This window comes from Brassica oleracea, chromosome C6 (genome assembly GCF_000695525.1).
Source record: "Brassica oleracea var. oleracea cultivar TO1000 chromosome C6, BOL, whole genome shotgun sequence".
In the NCBI taxonomy this organism is placed as follows: Eukaryota; Viridiplantae; Streptophyta; class Magnoliopsida; order Brassicales; family Brassicaceae; genus Brassica; species Brassica oleracea.
Window position 1 is genome coordinate 9,636,167 of NC_027753.1, and position 15,769 is coordinate 9,651,935.

At 38.8% G+C, this 15,769-nt stretch overlaps 2 protein-coding genes across 2 annotated transcripts in view; one reads left to right on the plus strand and one right to left on the minus strand.

The window, feature by feature from the left end:
* The window catches only part of LOC106299161 (RHOMBOID-like protein 5), an 8,095-nt gene extending 2,323 nt beyond the window's left edge, over positions 1 to 5,772 (minus strand). The window contains exons 1-3 of the mRNA XM_013735294.1: positions 5,491 to 5,772; positions 5,256 to 5,416; positions 5,015 to 5,184 (exon numbers count right to left, since the gene is read on the minus strand). Coding sequence (XP_013590748.1) covers positions 5,015 to 5,184; positions 5,256 to 5,416; positions 5,491 to 5,765 — 606 coding nt within the window. The 5' untranslated portion in view covers positions 5,766 to 5,772. The remainder of the gene's footprint in view (positions 1 to 5,014; positions 5,185 to 5,255; positions 5,417 to 5,490) is intronic.
* A 587-nt stretch (positions 5,773 to 6,359) lies between these two features.
* Positions 6,360 to 10,042, plus strand: LOC106299943 (phospholipase D alpha 2). Its single transcript, XM_013735967.1, has 4 exons — positions 6,360 to 6,483; positions 6,754 to 6,860; positions 7,151 to 9,056; positions 9,377 to 10,042. The coding sequence occupies exons 2-4, from the start codon at positions 6,762 to 6,764 to the stop codon at positions 9,808 to 9,810; spliced, it is 2,439 nt and encodes an 812-aa protein (XP_013591421.1). The 5' UTR covers positions 6,360 to 6,483; positions 6,754 to 6,761; the 3' UTR covers positions 9,811 to 10,042.
* Positions 10,043 to 15,769: the final 5,727 nt, after the last annotated feature.

The following is a 15,769-nucleotide window of genomic DNA, read 5'->3' on the forward strand; positions in this document are numbered from 1 at the left end:
ATAAACAGTGTAGATTTCTCCATACTAATCTTTAGCCCTGTCATCTTGTCAAACTCATCAAAAACTTCTAATATACCTTCAACAGATCTCTGCTTACCATCCGAAAACACCATCAGGTCATCAGCAAAGCATAAGTGAGTAAGATCCAAGTTCTTACATTTTGGATGGTAACCGATTTTCTTCTAACGCGCAGCTTCATCAATCATTTTAGACAAGACATTCATACAGATGACGAATAGATAAGGCGACAGAGAGCAACCCTGTCTTAACCCTCTTGAGCTCTGAAAATAACCGGCTAGCTCTCCATTAATTTGTACTGAAAAAGAAGCAGTGGAGATGCATAGAGTAATCCAGTGTATGAACTTCTCAGGCAAGCCCATTGCCTTTAGAGTATTAATCAAAAACGACCACTGCACAGAATCGAAGGCTTTAGAAATATCAATTTTCATGGCGCAACGGGGAGAGACTGAATCCTTATGGTAGTCTTTTACCAGTTCCGTAGCCAACAACACATTCTCCATAAGTAATCTTTCATTGATAAAAGCTGATTGATTCACTGCAATACACTTCGGCAAGATAAGCTTCAATCTATTTGCAATAATCTTCGAGATGATCTTGTACAAAACGTTGCAGCAAGATATGGGTCTATAATCTTTCATCTCCTTGGCTTCTTCTTTCTTTGGAATCAGAGCAAGTATAGTCGAATTCACCCCTTTCGGTAAGAATCCTTTCAGGAAGAACGACTGAACAGCAACTGTAACATCATCACCAATTATCGACCAAGACTGCTTGAAGAACTCTGAGGTAAATCCATCAGGGCCCGGGGATTTACTCCCTGCCATTTTGAATATTACACCCTTGACTTCTTCTTTGGAGACTTCCTTTTCAAGCTTAATACAATCTTCTTCACTACCCTGAAACCCCAATAAATCCCTCAACTTATCCACTTCAGCACCTTCATAATCAGTTGGAATGAAGTTCATGAACTCAGCATAGTATCTCTCCGCTTCTTTCTGGATTTCTTCATCTGTTGTAACAATCGAGCCATCAGCACACCAGATTTCATGAATCGCATTTCGTATCTCCCTTATCTTCACCCAACTATGGAAGAATTTATTATTCCCATCCCCTACATCCAACCAATGCATTTTTGCTTTTTGCTTCAAAAATTCTTCCTCCAAATCAGCTAATCTTTTCCATTTCTTATAAGCTAGTAACTCCTGATGTATCATCTCCTGAGAAGGATCAGCTAGAGTAGCTTGTTGCTTAACACAAAGATCTTGAAAAGCTTCCTTAGTTCTTCTCGGCAAATCTCCCATTTTTATTTTGCTAAGCATTCTTAGTGGTTGCTTAAGATCTTTGAGCCATTTAGATAGCATGTACATAGCTGATGTAGAATGAAATAGCTTTTCTCTATACCTCCACTTCTCTTTCAACAGAACTTCAAACTCAGGCATGCTAGCAATAGCATTCGTGAACTTAAACGGTTTCCGTTGCTTCCTCTCCTCATTCTTTAACTGAACTCTACACCTCAAATGATCTGAACATCCTCCCGGCTCAAATACACTATAAGATTGAGAGTTCAACATCCACTCTTCATTAATAAGCACCCTGTCAAGCTTTTTGCAAATCAACCCCTCTTCTCTTTTGTTACACCAAGTCAACAGCGGACCTTGAAACCCCATGTCTGTCAATCTACAATAATTGACTATCTCCTGAAAATCTCGCATTCCTGCTGGCAATCTTGGAGAATCTTCAAAACCCGAATGCTCTTCTCCATCTAAAATCTCATTAAAATCACCCATAAGAACCCACTTTTTATTCTTGAACAATGGCGCATCATAGTGACTGCGCATATCATCCCACAACTCTTTCCTCTCCTCAACTGAATTCAGAGCATAGACAAAGGAGCATAGGAACTCCTCTGGCTCTCCTTTTACTAGCACTGAACATGTAATCATCTGCCCACTTTTAAAAATCGGAGTCATTCTGACCTCTTCACTCCAAACCACCCATAGCCTTCCCAATCTACTGTATTCATAATTCGAAATGAAATTCCACCCTTGAAACACCTCCGAAACAATCCTCCCTGCCTTATTCTCCTTAACTCTTGTTTCTATTAGACAACCAAACTGAAAAGACTGATTCCTCAACCAATCTCGTACCACGGCATGCTTAGTTTGTTTATTAAAACCGCGTACGTTCCAAAAGAACCCAGCCATATTAATGTTGTTTACGAGCACCTCTCTTCTTACCAAGGTCTTTACCCCTGGCATGATTCGAAGCAACCGTAAGCATCTTGTGTTTCAGTTTTGACTGTCGAGGTAGAATTTCCCTCCCCAGCCTTCCTTCTATCTCTTCCATCTCAGATTTTCCATCTTCACTACTATCTTCTTCAATTTCTCTGTCTGTTTCATCGTCAACCATCTCTTTATCTTTTTCTTGTTCTCTAATCTCATCCTCTTCTTTTGAATTACTCAGCGCATCAAATCTGGATGGTGTAGCAATCTGCACCTGTCCAAACTTAAGACTCTGATTTTTCATCTTTGAACTTCTACTTGCTTTCTCTGGCGTAACATCTTTCCAACCTTCTAAGATTTGACCCTCCTCTATCTCATGAACTCTTTCTGCAACACTAGTCTCCTGAACCCCTTCCTTACTACTCGAACTTTGCATCCCTGTAGTTACCATACCATCCCCTAGCTTCTCTGCTTGTTCCTCACTCTTCTGACTACAAGACTGCTTGTAGTGACCCCATTTACCACAAGAAGTGCATTTCGGAGGTAGCCATGGATAGTAGAAAGATACAGTAGTCTCCTCTCCTTGAATATTATAAGTCATCTCCGTCGGAAGCTCCTTTGTCATATCTGCCTTTACAAACACTTTAGCCACTTTGAAGTTTGAGCAAGCAATCGTTTCCGGATGTAGTCTATCAGGTACTCCCGCATCACTTGTGATGAAACTTAGCCCATCCCATGAGTACATACTCATTGGGACATTTGTTAGATGAACCCACAGTGGAAGAAGCTTTGCTTTTGTGTCTTCATCGTTAGGTGCCCATTTTGAAACCACCATTGGCACCCCAGCGATGTTCCACATCCCTCTTCGAACGATTCTTTCCCTCACCATCTGATTTGGAATCCTAACTCTCATTGTTGTTGAGTCAACTTCGTAAACGTCCAGCTTCTGAGATTTGTCACCAAAGGCCCAGATCTTATTCAGAATCACATGTACCTTCGCGATATGCGGTGCCGTCTCCAAAAACCTTGCAATCAGAAAATCCTCCCATAACGGATTACCTTTCTCAATGATCGCAGCCGGAACCTGGATCGATCGCTTCCCCTCTGCTTCTGAAATTTCAAACTCGTACTTTGTCAAACTCTGCTTCTTTTGAATCACTGCAGCGTAAGATCGTTTAGGACTACCCAACGGCGGCGGATCATCCTTCTCCATCGTCGTAATCATCACGACTGTCCCGTGACAGCGGTGATCAGAACTCCCGAGATGAGCGTGGTAGGCGTGCGCCGGGTGAGCATAGGGGGAAAGGGATCCCGGACGGTGGAAGAGCCAGGGGAGGCCGGGTCATTTGACGGAAATGGAAGGAGGAACCCCTCTTATAGAAAGCCCTATGAAGTTAAGGGAAGTGAATGAATTCTTGGAAAAATAGGGAGCGAGCCTATATATAAAATGTAAGAAAGTCAATTATTCAATGAATAGATGATAAAGTCAACCATACGACAGACAGCGCTGCCTACACGCGAATTAGCTTCCGAGGTCGAGCAGTCTCAATTTCACTACAGGATTTGCATTCATTCGCAAATCCTGTAGTGAAATTGAGACTGCTCGACCTCGGAAGCTAATTCGCGTGTAGGCAGCGCTGTCTGTCGTATGGTTGACTTTATCATCTATTCATTGAATAATTGACTTTCTTACATTTTATATATAGGCTCGCTCCCTATTTTTCCAAGAATTCATTCACTTCCCTTAACTTCATAGGGCTTTCTATAAGAGGGGTTCCTCCTTCCATTTCCGTCAAATGACCCGGCCTCCCCTGGCTCTTCCACCGTCCGGGATCCCTTTCCCCCTATGCTCACCCGGCGCACGCCTACCACGCTCATCTCGGGAGTTCTGATCACCGCTGTCACGGGACAGTCGTGATGATTACGACGATGGAGAAGGATGATCCGCCGCCGTTGGGTAGTCCTAAACGATCTTACGCTGCAGTGATTCAAAAGAAGCAGAGTTTGACAAAGTACGAGTTTGAAATTTCAGAAGCAGAGGGGAAGCGATCGATCCAGGTTCCGGCTGCGATCATTGAGAAAGGTAATCCGTTATGGGAGGATTTTCTGATTGCAAGGTTTTTGGAGACGGCACCGCATATCGCGAAGGTACATGTGATTCTGAATAAGATCTGGGCCTTTGGTGACAAATCTCAGAAGCTGGACGTTTACGAAGTTGACTCAACAACAATGAGAGTTAGGATTCCAAATCAGATGGTGAGGGAAAGAATCGTTCGAAGAGGGATGTGGAACATCGCTGGGGTGCCAATGGTGGTTTCAAAATGGGCACCTAACGATGAAGACACAAAAGCAAAGCTTCTTCCACTGTGGGTTCATCTAACAAATGTCCCAATGAGTATGTACTCATGGGATGGGCTAAGTTTCATCACAAGTGATGCGGGAGTACCTGATAGACTACATCCGGAAACGATTGCTTGCTCAAACTTCAAAGTGGCTAAAGTGTTTGTAAAGGCAGATATGACAAAGGAGCTTCCGACGGAGATGACTTATAATATTCAAGGAGAGGAGACTACTGTATCTTTCTGCCGGTCATGAGATATTGGAGGAGGGGAGGTATTTTAAACACTTTAGACTTTAGTAAAAAGAAAATATAGCAATTTAGGGATCGATGTTTATATATAAGTAAAAAACTTTGTGGACCAAATGGTAATGCTTCACTTGATTATGTTCATGACCGGCTTTAACCATTAAGGTTGAAGATGATAAACTTTCACCTTATTTTCATAGATTGTCCAGTTTGTGATCAGCTCTGAGAGCATTGCACCTAGTAACCCGAACAAGGCGCCAGATGCTCCTACTGATACCCTTTCTCCTCTTGAATCTGTCAAGCAAGACATAAGGCTTCCACCAAGACCGGAGAGAACATACAAGGCTCCGATTCTCACTGTAGAAAACAGCAAAGTTCAAGTTCTTAATGACGACCTAAAAACATAGAGGGGTTTTAAATATTCTTACAGAATCCGAATTCTTGTTCAAGACGCATTCCGATACAGAGGAGGCTGATCATGTTAGCCAGAAGGTGAAGGAGTCCACCGTGAAGCCATATGCAAGAGATGAGGCGCCATCTCTCACCTTCCTCCACAAGTCTCCTCTCAAGAGCTCCAAGCCTTCTCAGCCTAGTTCAGCAACAAAGATGCCATCCATCATGTATATAAGGATATAATCAAGTTGTAACTATTCTTGTCCTTACGTTGGAATAGAAGGACCGAGAAGCATATTCTCCTTGATAGGTTGAAACGAAAGCCTTCCAAGGACATCAAACAAGAGACACTCATCTGATCTCGCGGGACAATCGTTCACATACATTGTAATGGTGAATGTGACGAAGTTGGCTGCGAAGATGAGAGGCACGAGCCATGCGTACCATGGCACGGGAATGGGAGGGCGAAACGGAGGTCGAGCTGGTGGTGGTAATGGTGGTAGTCCGTTTTCGATGTCTGATGGGTTCGGCGGTCTCTTCCCCATTTCTGGAAAAGAGTATGACGCGCGTTTGATCGTTGGCCTTGTGGTTGAGGTTTGAGGTTTGAGGATGAGAATGGAGTTCCGGAAAATCCGGGAGAATGCGAAGCTGCGAGAGAGATTCGGAAAACTTGTGGCCCAAGTAAGGGATTTGACTTTTTAATTACATTAGGCAGTTATGTTCGGTAAATTGGTTTGGTCTTAACCAAACGGATTCCAATAAAAACCAGCTTGGAGAAGAATAATTAACCAAACCGAGTCAACTAAATTTTTTTAAAAGTACCACAGAAATTAATATATAAATTGACATGGAAATTTAATTTCCTAGTATATGTTATGTAAACTGAAATAATTTAAAAAAAAAAAAAATCATATAACAAAAAACCTAATTTCTGGCCTATTTTCAAACCGATTCTAAAAACACTTTTAGTGTCATCGTTTCTCGGTAATCCCTGTGATTTGGACCATGTCTTTAAACTCACTGCGCGTGGTTTTTGGAGCTGAATCGTCGTAACAGACCTTTACATATACTAATTAATAAATTTATTTGTAAAAGTTGTTTTGTCTTTGCTTCATCTTCTATTAATATCACACACAATATTCAGCAGCTCCAGACACACACAAAGTAGCTCTCATTCAAAGAGCTTTCTTCTCGGATCAAAATCGTGAATTCTTAATAAACCAGCTTCTCTCATCTCTCTCTCAATCTCTGAAAAGTTGAAAGGTATCACCCCTTCTTGATTCCTTATAGATCTTTGTGTGACATCCAGATTTGTTTTACGTTCTTGAATGTCTCTGTTGATCCGGTTTTATTTTGATCGAGATCATTTCTTCAGAGTTTGAGTATTGGTCGGTGTAGTTTAAGACAATTGGTGAAATAATCTCTGATCTCGAAGTATTTTGTCTAATATCCAAGATTTGCTTTAATTACCAATGTATGAGGAAACAAATACTATCTCTTACTTATGTGTTATAATTTTATTGATGTTTATAGGCGAAAAAATGGAAGAGTTTTTGTTACATGGAAGGTTACACGCTACAATCTATGAAATCGATGCTCTCCATGCTACTCAAGGAGGCAGATCAGGCTTCTTAGGAAAGGTATTGTCTCAGTTTATAAGACTTTTTTTGTCCACAATAAAAGAACCTAAAACGAGTTGGATAACTTAATCAATGGTGTACAATCTATATGAATGTTAATGAATGAAAGAAATCTTAAATTGGTAGTTAGAGAAATAACTAATCCATTTATCTCGAACTAGTTTTAAGTCGGAATATCATATGATAAGCCATGATAATCCCAATTTTAAGATGTACACAAACACTCCATGCAATTTGTAAGTTCTAGATTCACAAAATTTTCCTTTAATTTCTGGTTTTAATCTTTTCAGATGCTAGCAAATGTAGAAGAAAAGATCGGTGTTGGTAAAGGAGAAACTCAGCTATATGCTACAATCGACCTAGAGAAAGCTAGAGTTGGAAGAACAAGAAAGATAACAAACGAACCAAAAAGCCCAAAATGGCATGAGTCATTTCATATCTACTGTGGTCACATGGCCAAACATGTTATCTTCACTGTCAAAGACGACAATCCCATCGGTGCAACGTTGATAGGAAGAGGTTATGTCCCCGTTGAGGATATTCTCCACGGAGAGGAAGTTGATAGATGGGTTGAGATTCTAGACACTGAGAAGAAACCCATTGAAGGAGGATCAAAGATCCATGTGAAGCTTCAGTACTTTGGTGTTGAAAAAGATAAAAACTGGAACCGTGGTATCAAAAGTGCTAAGTTTCCTGGAGTTCCTTACACTTTCTTCTCTCAGAGAAAGGGATGCAAAGTTTCTTTGTACCAAGATGCTCACATTCCTGGAAACTTCGTCCCCAAGATTCCTTTAGCTGGAGGGAAACACTATGAGGCAGGCCGGTGTTGGGAGGATATCTTTGATGCCATTACTAATGCAAAGCATTTGATTTACATTACTGGCTGGTCTGTTTACACTGAGATCTCTTTGGTGAGAGACTCAAGGAGGCCTAAAGAAGGAGGAGACGTGACTATTGGTGAGATACTCAAGAAGAAGGCAAGTGAAGGTGTTAAAGTGATCTTGCTTGTGTGGGACGATAGAACATCTGTTGATCTGCTGAAACAAGATGGACTTATGGCTACTCATGATGAAGAAACTGCTAACTTCTTCAGAGGAACCGACGTGAACTGTGTTCTGTGTCCTCGTAATCCTGATGATGGTGGAAGCATAGTTCAAAACTTGCAAGTCTCGACTATGTTCACTCATCACCAAAAGATTGTTGTTGTGGACAGCGAAATGCCTGGAACAGCAAGAACAAAATCAAGAAGGATTGTGAGTTTCGTTGGTGGTCTTGATCTTTGTGATGGAAGGTACGACACCCCGTTTCACTCCTTGTTCAGGACGTTGGACACTGCGCATCACGATGACTTCCATCAACCGAACTTCACTGGGGCGGCGATAACAAAAGGTGGTCCGAGAGAGCCGTGGCATGACATTCACTGTCGTCTAGAAGGACCTATTGCATGGGATGTCTTGTATAACTTTGAGCAGAGATGGAGTAGACAAGGTGGTAAAGACATTCTGGTTAAAATAAGAGACCTCGACGATATCATCGTCCCTCCTTCTCCTGTTCTGTTCTCAGAAGATCATGACTCGTGGAACGTTCAGCTGTTTAGATCAATAGATGGTGGTGCAGCAGCTGCGTTTCCTGAGTCCCCTGAAGCTGCTGCAGAAGCAGGTCTTGTGAGTGGTAAAGATAATATAATTGATAGGAGTATTCAAGATGCATACATTCACGCGATTCGACGAGCTAAAGACTTCATCTATATCGAAAACCAGTACTTCCTTGGAAGCTCCTTTGCTTGGAGTGCAGATGGAATCAAACCTGAGGAGATCAATGCTCTTCATTTGATTCCAAAGGAGCTATCTCTGAAGATTGTTAGCAAGATCAAAGCTGGAGAGAAGTTTAAGGTTTATGCTGTTGTTCCAATGTGGCCTGAAGGGCTTCCTGAGAGTGGTTCAGTCCAAGCTATATTAGATTGGCAGAAGAGAACAATGGAGATGATGTACAAAGATGTGATCAAGGCACTTAGAGAGAAGGGACTTGAGGGAGAGGATCCAAGAGATTATCTAACATTCTTCTGTCTCGGTAACCGAGAGACCAAGAAAGATGGAGAGTATGTGCCTTCAGAGAAACCTGAACCGGACTCAGACTATATGCGAGCACAAGAAGCACGCCGCTTCATGATCTATGTTCACACTAAAATGATGATCGGTTAGTGTTTTTAACTCTTACAAGAACTTATAATTTTTTTTGGTAAATCCCTTAGATAGTACAGAAAAATGATGACAAAATGGCACAAGGAAAAGTCAAATTACTATTAAGTAAAAGCTAAAATGATTAATGTACTCCAAATCCTAAATCTTTTCCATAATCACTCACCCTGATACTAATCCCTAAATCCTAAACATTAAAACCGAACCCAAATATATGTTATTTGTATCTTTGGAATAAAATTATATTTTAGTGCTATCCAAAGATATTTCTCTATTTTTTCTGATATAAACGAGATGCTTTAACTTCTCATTTTGCAGTTGATGATGAGTACATTATCATTGGGTCCGCAAATATCAACCAGAGATCAATGGATGGTGCAAGAGACTCAGAGATAGCAATGGGAGGCTATCAACCATACCATCTCTCAATAAGACAACCAGCTAGAGGTCATATCCATGGATTCCGCATGTCATTATGGTATGAACATTTAGGAATGCTCGATGAAACATTCCTCGATCCATCGAGTCAAGAATGTGTCCAGAAAGTTAACCGTATTGCTGATAAGTATTGGGATCTTTACTCAAGTGAGTCACTCGAACATGATCTCCCTGGTCATCTACTTCGCTACCCGATTGGTATTGCTAGTCAAGGAGAAATCACTGAGCTACCTGGATGTGAATGCTTCCCCGACACAAAAGCTCGTATCCTCGGTACTAAATCTGATTACCTGCCTCCAATTCTTACAACCTAAGGTTCTATGGCAGTATCTAATTGGTAATAAATAACTATCTCTCCTCTTTTCTTCTGCTGCAATAGCTTTTGTAATAAAACAGTTAGCTTCATTGTCTTTAGTTACTAATAAGTTCTAATATCGTTGGTATTGTGTTTCACCGCTATGCTTTTGATTTTCGTTCGCGCGGAGAGAATGTAGTCTTGTGCCTTTTGGTACTTAATTATTTTGTTGCTAATTTCTTATGAACTTATCTATTATGTCTTTTAATTTTCTGGACTATTGTTTTATTGTAATCATTGTTTATGTTTAGGGTTTGATTAAATTTGTTAAAATCATAAGAAAATAGTTAGTTCACTTTTACGTTTATACAAACCATGCATGGTCTTAGTAGCTGGTTTTGGATGCTGTGAGGATTTGGATCAGTTTAGGTCCCCACAATTGGTACTAGTCTACAAAAGCTGGTTTAAAATCATTAGAGACTGTAAAATCATCATAGAGTACTTAGTAAAATCATCAGTCTACAAATGCAACCCCCCAAAAAAACATGTTTAATGGATTCAGTCGTTCTGGTAGGATTGATACTATATGAATTAGTCGTGGATAAATGTGAATATAATTGAAGGAAAGAATGAAATAGAGGTGTGCGGTTGATGTTATTTAGGACATCCAAGTCAATCAACCCATGTGACAATCTCTTTCGTTCTTTACGTTCTCTAAAAATTATAAAGACTTTTAACTTCTGGTGATCTCTCTCTCTCTCTCTCTCTCAAGTACTTAATGTCCAAAAGACGAGTTGCCGTACGATAACGATAGATGCTAAAATCTTATCTCTTGATAAATCTATTTATTATACACTAGGGTCGGCCCGCCGGGATATTAGTTAATTTGATATTCACTAAATGTTCGAGTTGAAATTTGTTTTAAGATTCAAAAATTTGGTCATCTATTATGTGTTACTTATTAGTATGCGGTGGTATAGTTGTTTTTCGATTATTCTTGCTTTGGTATTGTATCAAATTAATTAATTGTCCAACTCATAATTATAGATGTACAAATTTGGATTTGTGATAAAGTTCGATGACAATACTGTTTTTTCTTTTTAATTCTTATTCATAGTGGAGTGTGCATGTGTCAGAAAGAGGCCTATAACAACTTTTATGTTTTTGCGTATGGATTTTAAATATATATTATTTTGTATAATGCATACTTGCTCTACAACATTTGCTTGTAAACTAAAAAAACTGTTTTCTATATTTTTAAAAGAGAAAATATTTAGTCTATAATATAACATGGACATATGTATTGACTATATATAGAAGTTGGGTGTTATTTTAAAATGACATATGTATAGAGGTTTTTCAACCATTACTTCACTGGCACAAAACATTTATAACTGTAAATATCTTCTTTTAAAAGCAAAACTAATAAAAACGTGTACAACAAATGTATTTTGATATATATTATATGCATCAAGTTATAAAGGTTGGAAACATTGCAAAACTGTTTAGAGCAAAGTTTTTAACTTCACGATCTTCATCTTGACATCAGTTCAGTGTCGGCCCTGGCTACAAGCAGAAGAGTCATGGGCTTCCAGCCGACACGATAATAAGTATTTTCGCGGCCACATATTTATAAAAAACGGGAGAGAGACGAACATTTCGTTATATATATAGATATATAATTATCGAATTCACAAATATTTCACTACAATCACAAGGATTTTAGATATAAATTAAATGAGTTGCAACATCTGGAGGCTTCACTGAAAGTTATGTAGAACACGGAAACAAGTACTAATACTAAAGCAAAAGAAGGAAGAGAAGTTGGTCTAGTCTTTTCATATCACTACCAAGAAGTTTCGAAAGAATTACAGGTTGACTAGTACTCTTTAAACGCGGCAAAATTAGGTTTTGAAATAAGACACGTGGCAACAGCCTGTGCCAGGTCCTGCTTTGGTTAATGATAGAGAGATGGAATCAAAACTGAGTGGAAGAGATTCATTGAACTCTTTAGAATCTTTCTCCATCAATAATGTTTTTGTCTTCCTATATTTCTCTTCAACCTATTTTCCCTTGATTTTTAGTTATTTTGAAGTTGTTTGTGTTAAACGTACTAAATGTATCTAGTGACTAAAGAAAACATATAACAGACCCATATATTTGTAATGATCCAAAAGACAAAAACGTGATTCCTCTATATTTATATTCAAAAACTTAAAATAATAGTTTGCAAAATGTCAAAATATTTAAAAGACCCATATATTTTCGGTTATGTTTTCAATGTTTGTGGCTCTATAAAGAAATTATCATAGAACAAAAAATTTGGTTCTCAAATTATTAAAACGGTTAGTTTCAAAATATATGGTTTTCAATGTTTGTGGCTCTATAAAGAAATTATCATAGAACAAAAAATTTGGTTCTCAAATTATTAAAACGGTTAGTGTTTCAAAATATATGGTTTAATCCGCTAGTCTCATTAGCTAAACCTAGCTAATTTTCTATCTAAATTTGTTCGACAATAAATTATTAACATTCTCAATACATCGTAGTAGGGCTAAGCAAAATATATGTCAGAATCCCGAGAACCAAACTAAATTCGATCTGAAAATTTATACTAAACCTGAATTAAAAAGGATAAATTTCTCTAGAAGATCCAAAAATTTAGTATCCAAAATCGGAATTGAACAGAACTCAAACCAATTCTAATCTGAACCAAAATATTTTGAATATCCGAAAATACCATAAAAATTATATATTTAAAAATAAATAAATTATTTCAGATCTTTTATATTCAAAAATATCTAAAATACTTAAAATTATTTCGAATTTTCCAAAGTACATAAAATAAATAAATATCAAAATAACCAAAAATATTCAAAAATACTGGACCAAACCAATTATAATTTTAAATATTTGGTTATACATTATTCAAATTTATGTACTTCTTTCTTATATAATTTAAATGGATATCTTAAACCCAATTGAATCCTAACCAAAATTTATTAATTTTCAATTGGAACTTCAATCTCTAGTCCTGGAAATCCAAAATCCGAACCGAATCTAAACCGAAATTTATTAATTTTTAAATAAAATTTAAATATCTAGTCCTATAAATCCAAAACCCGAACCGAATCGAGACTCTTACCACTACGTAGAAGAGCACACTTAGTTTTTGGAAACAGTAGCCTAAGCATTTACTCAAATAAGCATTTTCATTTTAATTAACATAAATAATTAAATATAAACGTAACCTTACATATATCCAGTTTGGATTCCCTTTGACTGGTTCACTAATTGGTCTTAGATAGTTAGCTACCTGGAAATTGTTCTATAACTTTATAGCAAATAAATTTTAGTAATGTATATACTCATTTTTTTTGTCAGCACTAATGTATATCACAATACTAAAATCCAGATTTCCTCAAAATCTAGTCTGTCCACGTCATCAGAAATAATCCTCCAATCACAGCTTTTTATTTTCGGGTTGGGCTTCAAATTTGATTGAATGGGCTTTGTTTCATTTTCGGGTCTGGGTCGAATGGGTTTCGGCTTTATCGTCGTTTTGGCTTTGTCTTTTATCTAAACCTAGATCTACGGAGACGAAGTCGCGAGTCTCTTCTCCTCATCCCTATTTCACTTCGCCTTCACCCCTTGAAACCGTAGCGTCTGAGTTTTGATCATCATATTCTTCACAATCAATTTCGCAATCAATTTCTTCTTAATGGTTTCGTTTCATCTCCCTCCTTTCCTCCTTCTTTATATATTGTTTTTTCTCCCGTGTACAAATCTAAACCCTAGAGCTGCTCGAAACTCGATCGATGGCGATGAAACCAAATGGGAAGTCGATTGTCTCCTCCGATTATGACGAAAAATTTGTGTTCTTCAGAGATCTCTCGCTGGATCATCACGAAGCTCAGTTGCGATTTTGGCTCATCCATTTCTGGGAGGCTTGGAACCATAGAATTGGCTTGCTTATACCGAGACAAGGCCGTCCCCCCGAATATCTCCAGCTTCATATATTTGATACGGGAAACGAAGTCAGAACCCGTTTAAATGCGATGGGTCAAACCTCAACAGAAGGTAACCTTGACGAGACAACCTTAGTGCGCCTCATCGAGATGATTGACGAAAATAACTATTTAGCTAAGATTTTTCGACGGGTGCGCGACTACTACGAAGGCAGCGGGCAAGAGTTTAATATTAGGTTGCTCTCAGATAAAGGGAAAGGGAAAAAATACGATCTTCCGAGTACGAGTGAAGTCGCAGGCCTTATCGTAGGGGATATGTCATCAACAGTAATGTACTCGATGATGTTAGCAAGGGTGACACTGATGCTAAAATTATTGGTCAAAGGTTCATACTGCCGCCAAGTTTCACCGGCGGGCCCCGATACTTAGTTGAGAAATACCATGATGCGATGGCTATTTGCAGAGAATATGGAAATCCGGATTTGTTTATCACAATGACGGCCAATCCTAACTGGAGAGAGATTAAAGAACATCTTGATAGATATGGTGGAGACTCCCCCAATTATAGACCAGACATTGAATGTCGGGTATTTAAGATGAAGCTAGATAAGCTACTCAAGGATTTCAAAAAAGGAACTTTCTTCAAGCCATACACAGCAGCTCTCCACAAAATATAGTTTCAAAAAAGAGGCCTCCCTCATGCGCATATATATATTATTGTGGTTTGGAAACTCTTCCAGAATACCAAGTTCAGAGGAAGTAGATAAGATTATTTCAGCAGAGCTCCCAAACAAAGAAGAAGACCCAGAAGCTTACAATTTAGTGACAAAACACATGATCCATGGTCCATGTGGTGTCATTAATCCGAAGTCACTGTGTATGGAAAATAATGTGAGCACAAAAAAGTATCCACGGCCGTATAATGGGAGTACTTCAATTGACAAATCAGGGTATGTATTATATCGTCGCCGCCGAAATGAAACTGAGCATGTGGTAAAAAATGGGGCAATCCTAAACAACACGTTCGTTGTACCTCATAACATTAAGCTCCCAAAGAAGTACGAAGCTCATATTAATGTGGAATGGTGTAATCATACAAGTGCAGTGAAGTACTTATTCAAGTACATAACCAAGGGTGTTGACAGAGCATCTGCAGTTATAGAAAAAGGAAATCCGGCAACTACCTCTGACACAGTGGCATCTGGGGAACCAAAAGAAAGAGTGATGAAGCAACGGAATGAGATCCAAGACTACATCGATGCTCAGTATTTATCAGCTTACGAGTCTATGTGGCGGAATTTTGCATTCCACATACACAAAAGAAAGCCATCAGTTGAGAAGCTTATCATTCACCTAGAAGGCGAACATAACATCACAATTAAAGCAACTGATAACCTCGGCCGTGTAATCCGCAAGCCAGGTATTGAGAAGACAATGTTTACTGAATGGATGGTCTTATGCAGAAGGTCAGAGTTTGCACGGACATTAACTTATGTGCAAATACCAGAATATTTCGTATGGAACAACAGTAGGTCTGAACGTAAGAAAGGAAAAACCATTGGACGAATCGTCGCTGTCCATCCATCAGCAGGAGATCGATATTATTTGAGGATCCTCATTAATAAGATCAAGGGTCCTAGGAGTTATGACGAGCTGAAAACGTTTAACGATGTGAAATACCCTGACTTCAAATCAGTTTGCCACGTCCGAGGCTATTTGAACAATGATGTTGAATGGCTCGAGAGTATGTCGGAGGGTGCTAGAACAGCCACCCCATACCAACTCCGAGATATGTTTGTCACATTCCTAACCAACTGCTTCGTTGCAAGCCCTAAAGACCTATGGGAACACTCATGGAAATAAATGAGCGAGAACATACTTCACAAGAGACAAAGGATCTTGGGTCACACAAATCTGGAACTGGATGATGAGACCCTTGAGCAATACACGTTAATCGAAGCGGAAAAGTTGATGTGAATGCATGACCGCTCATTAAATGATATTAAAGAT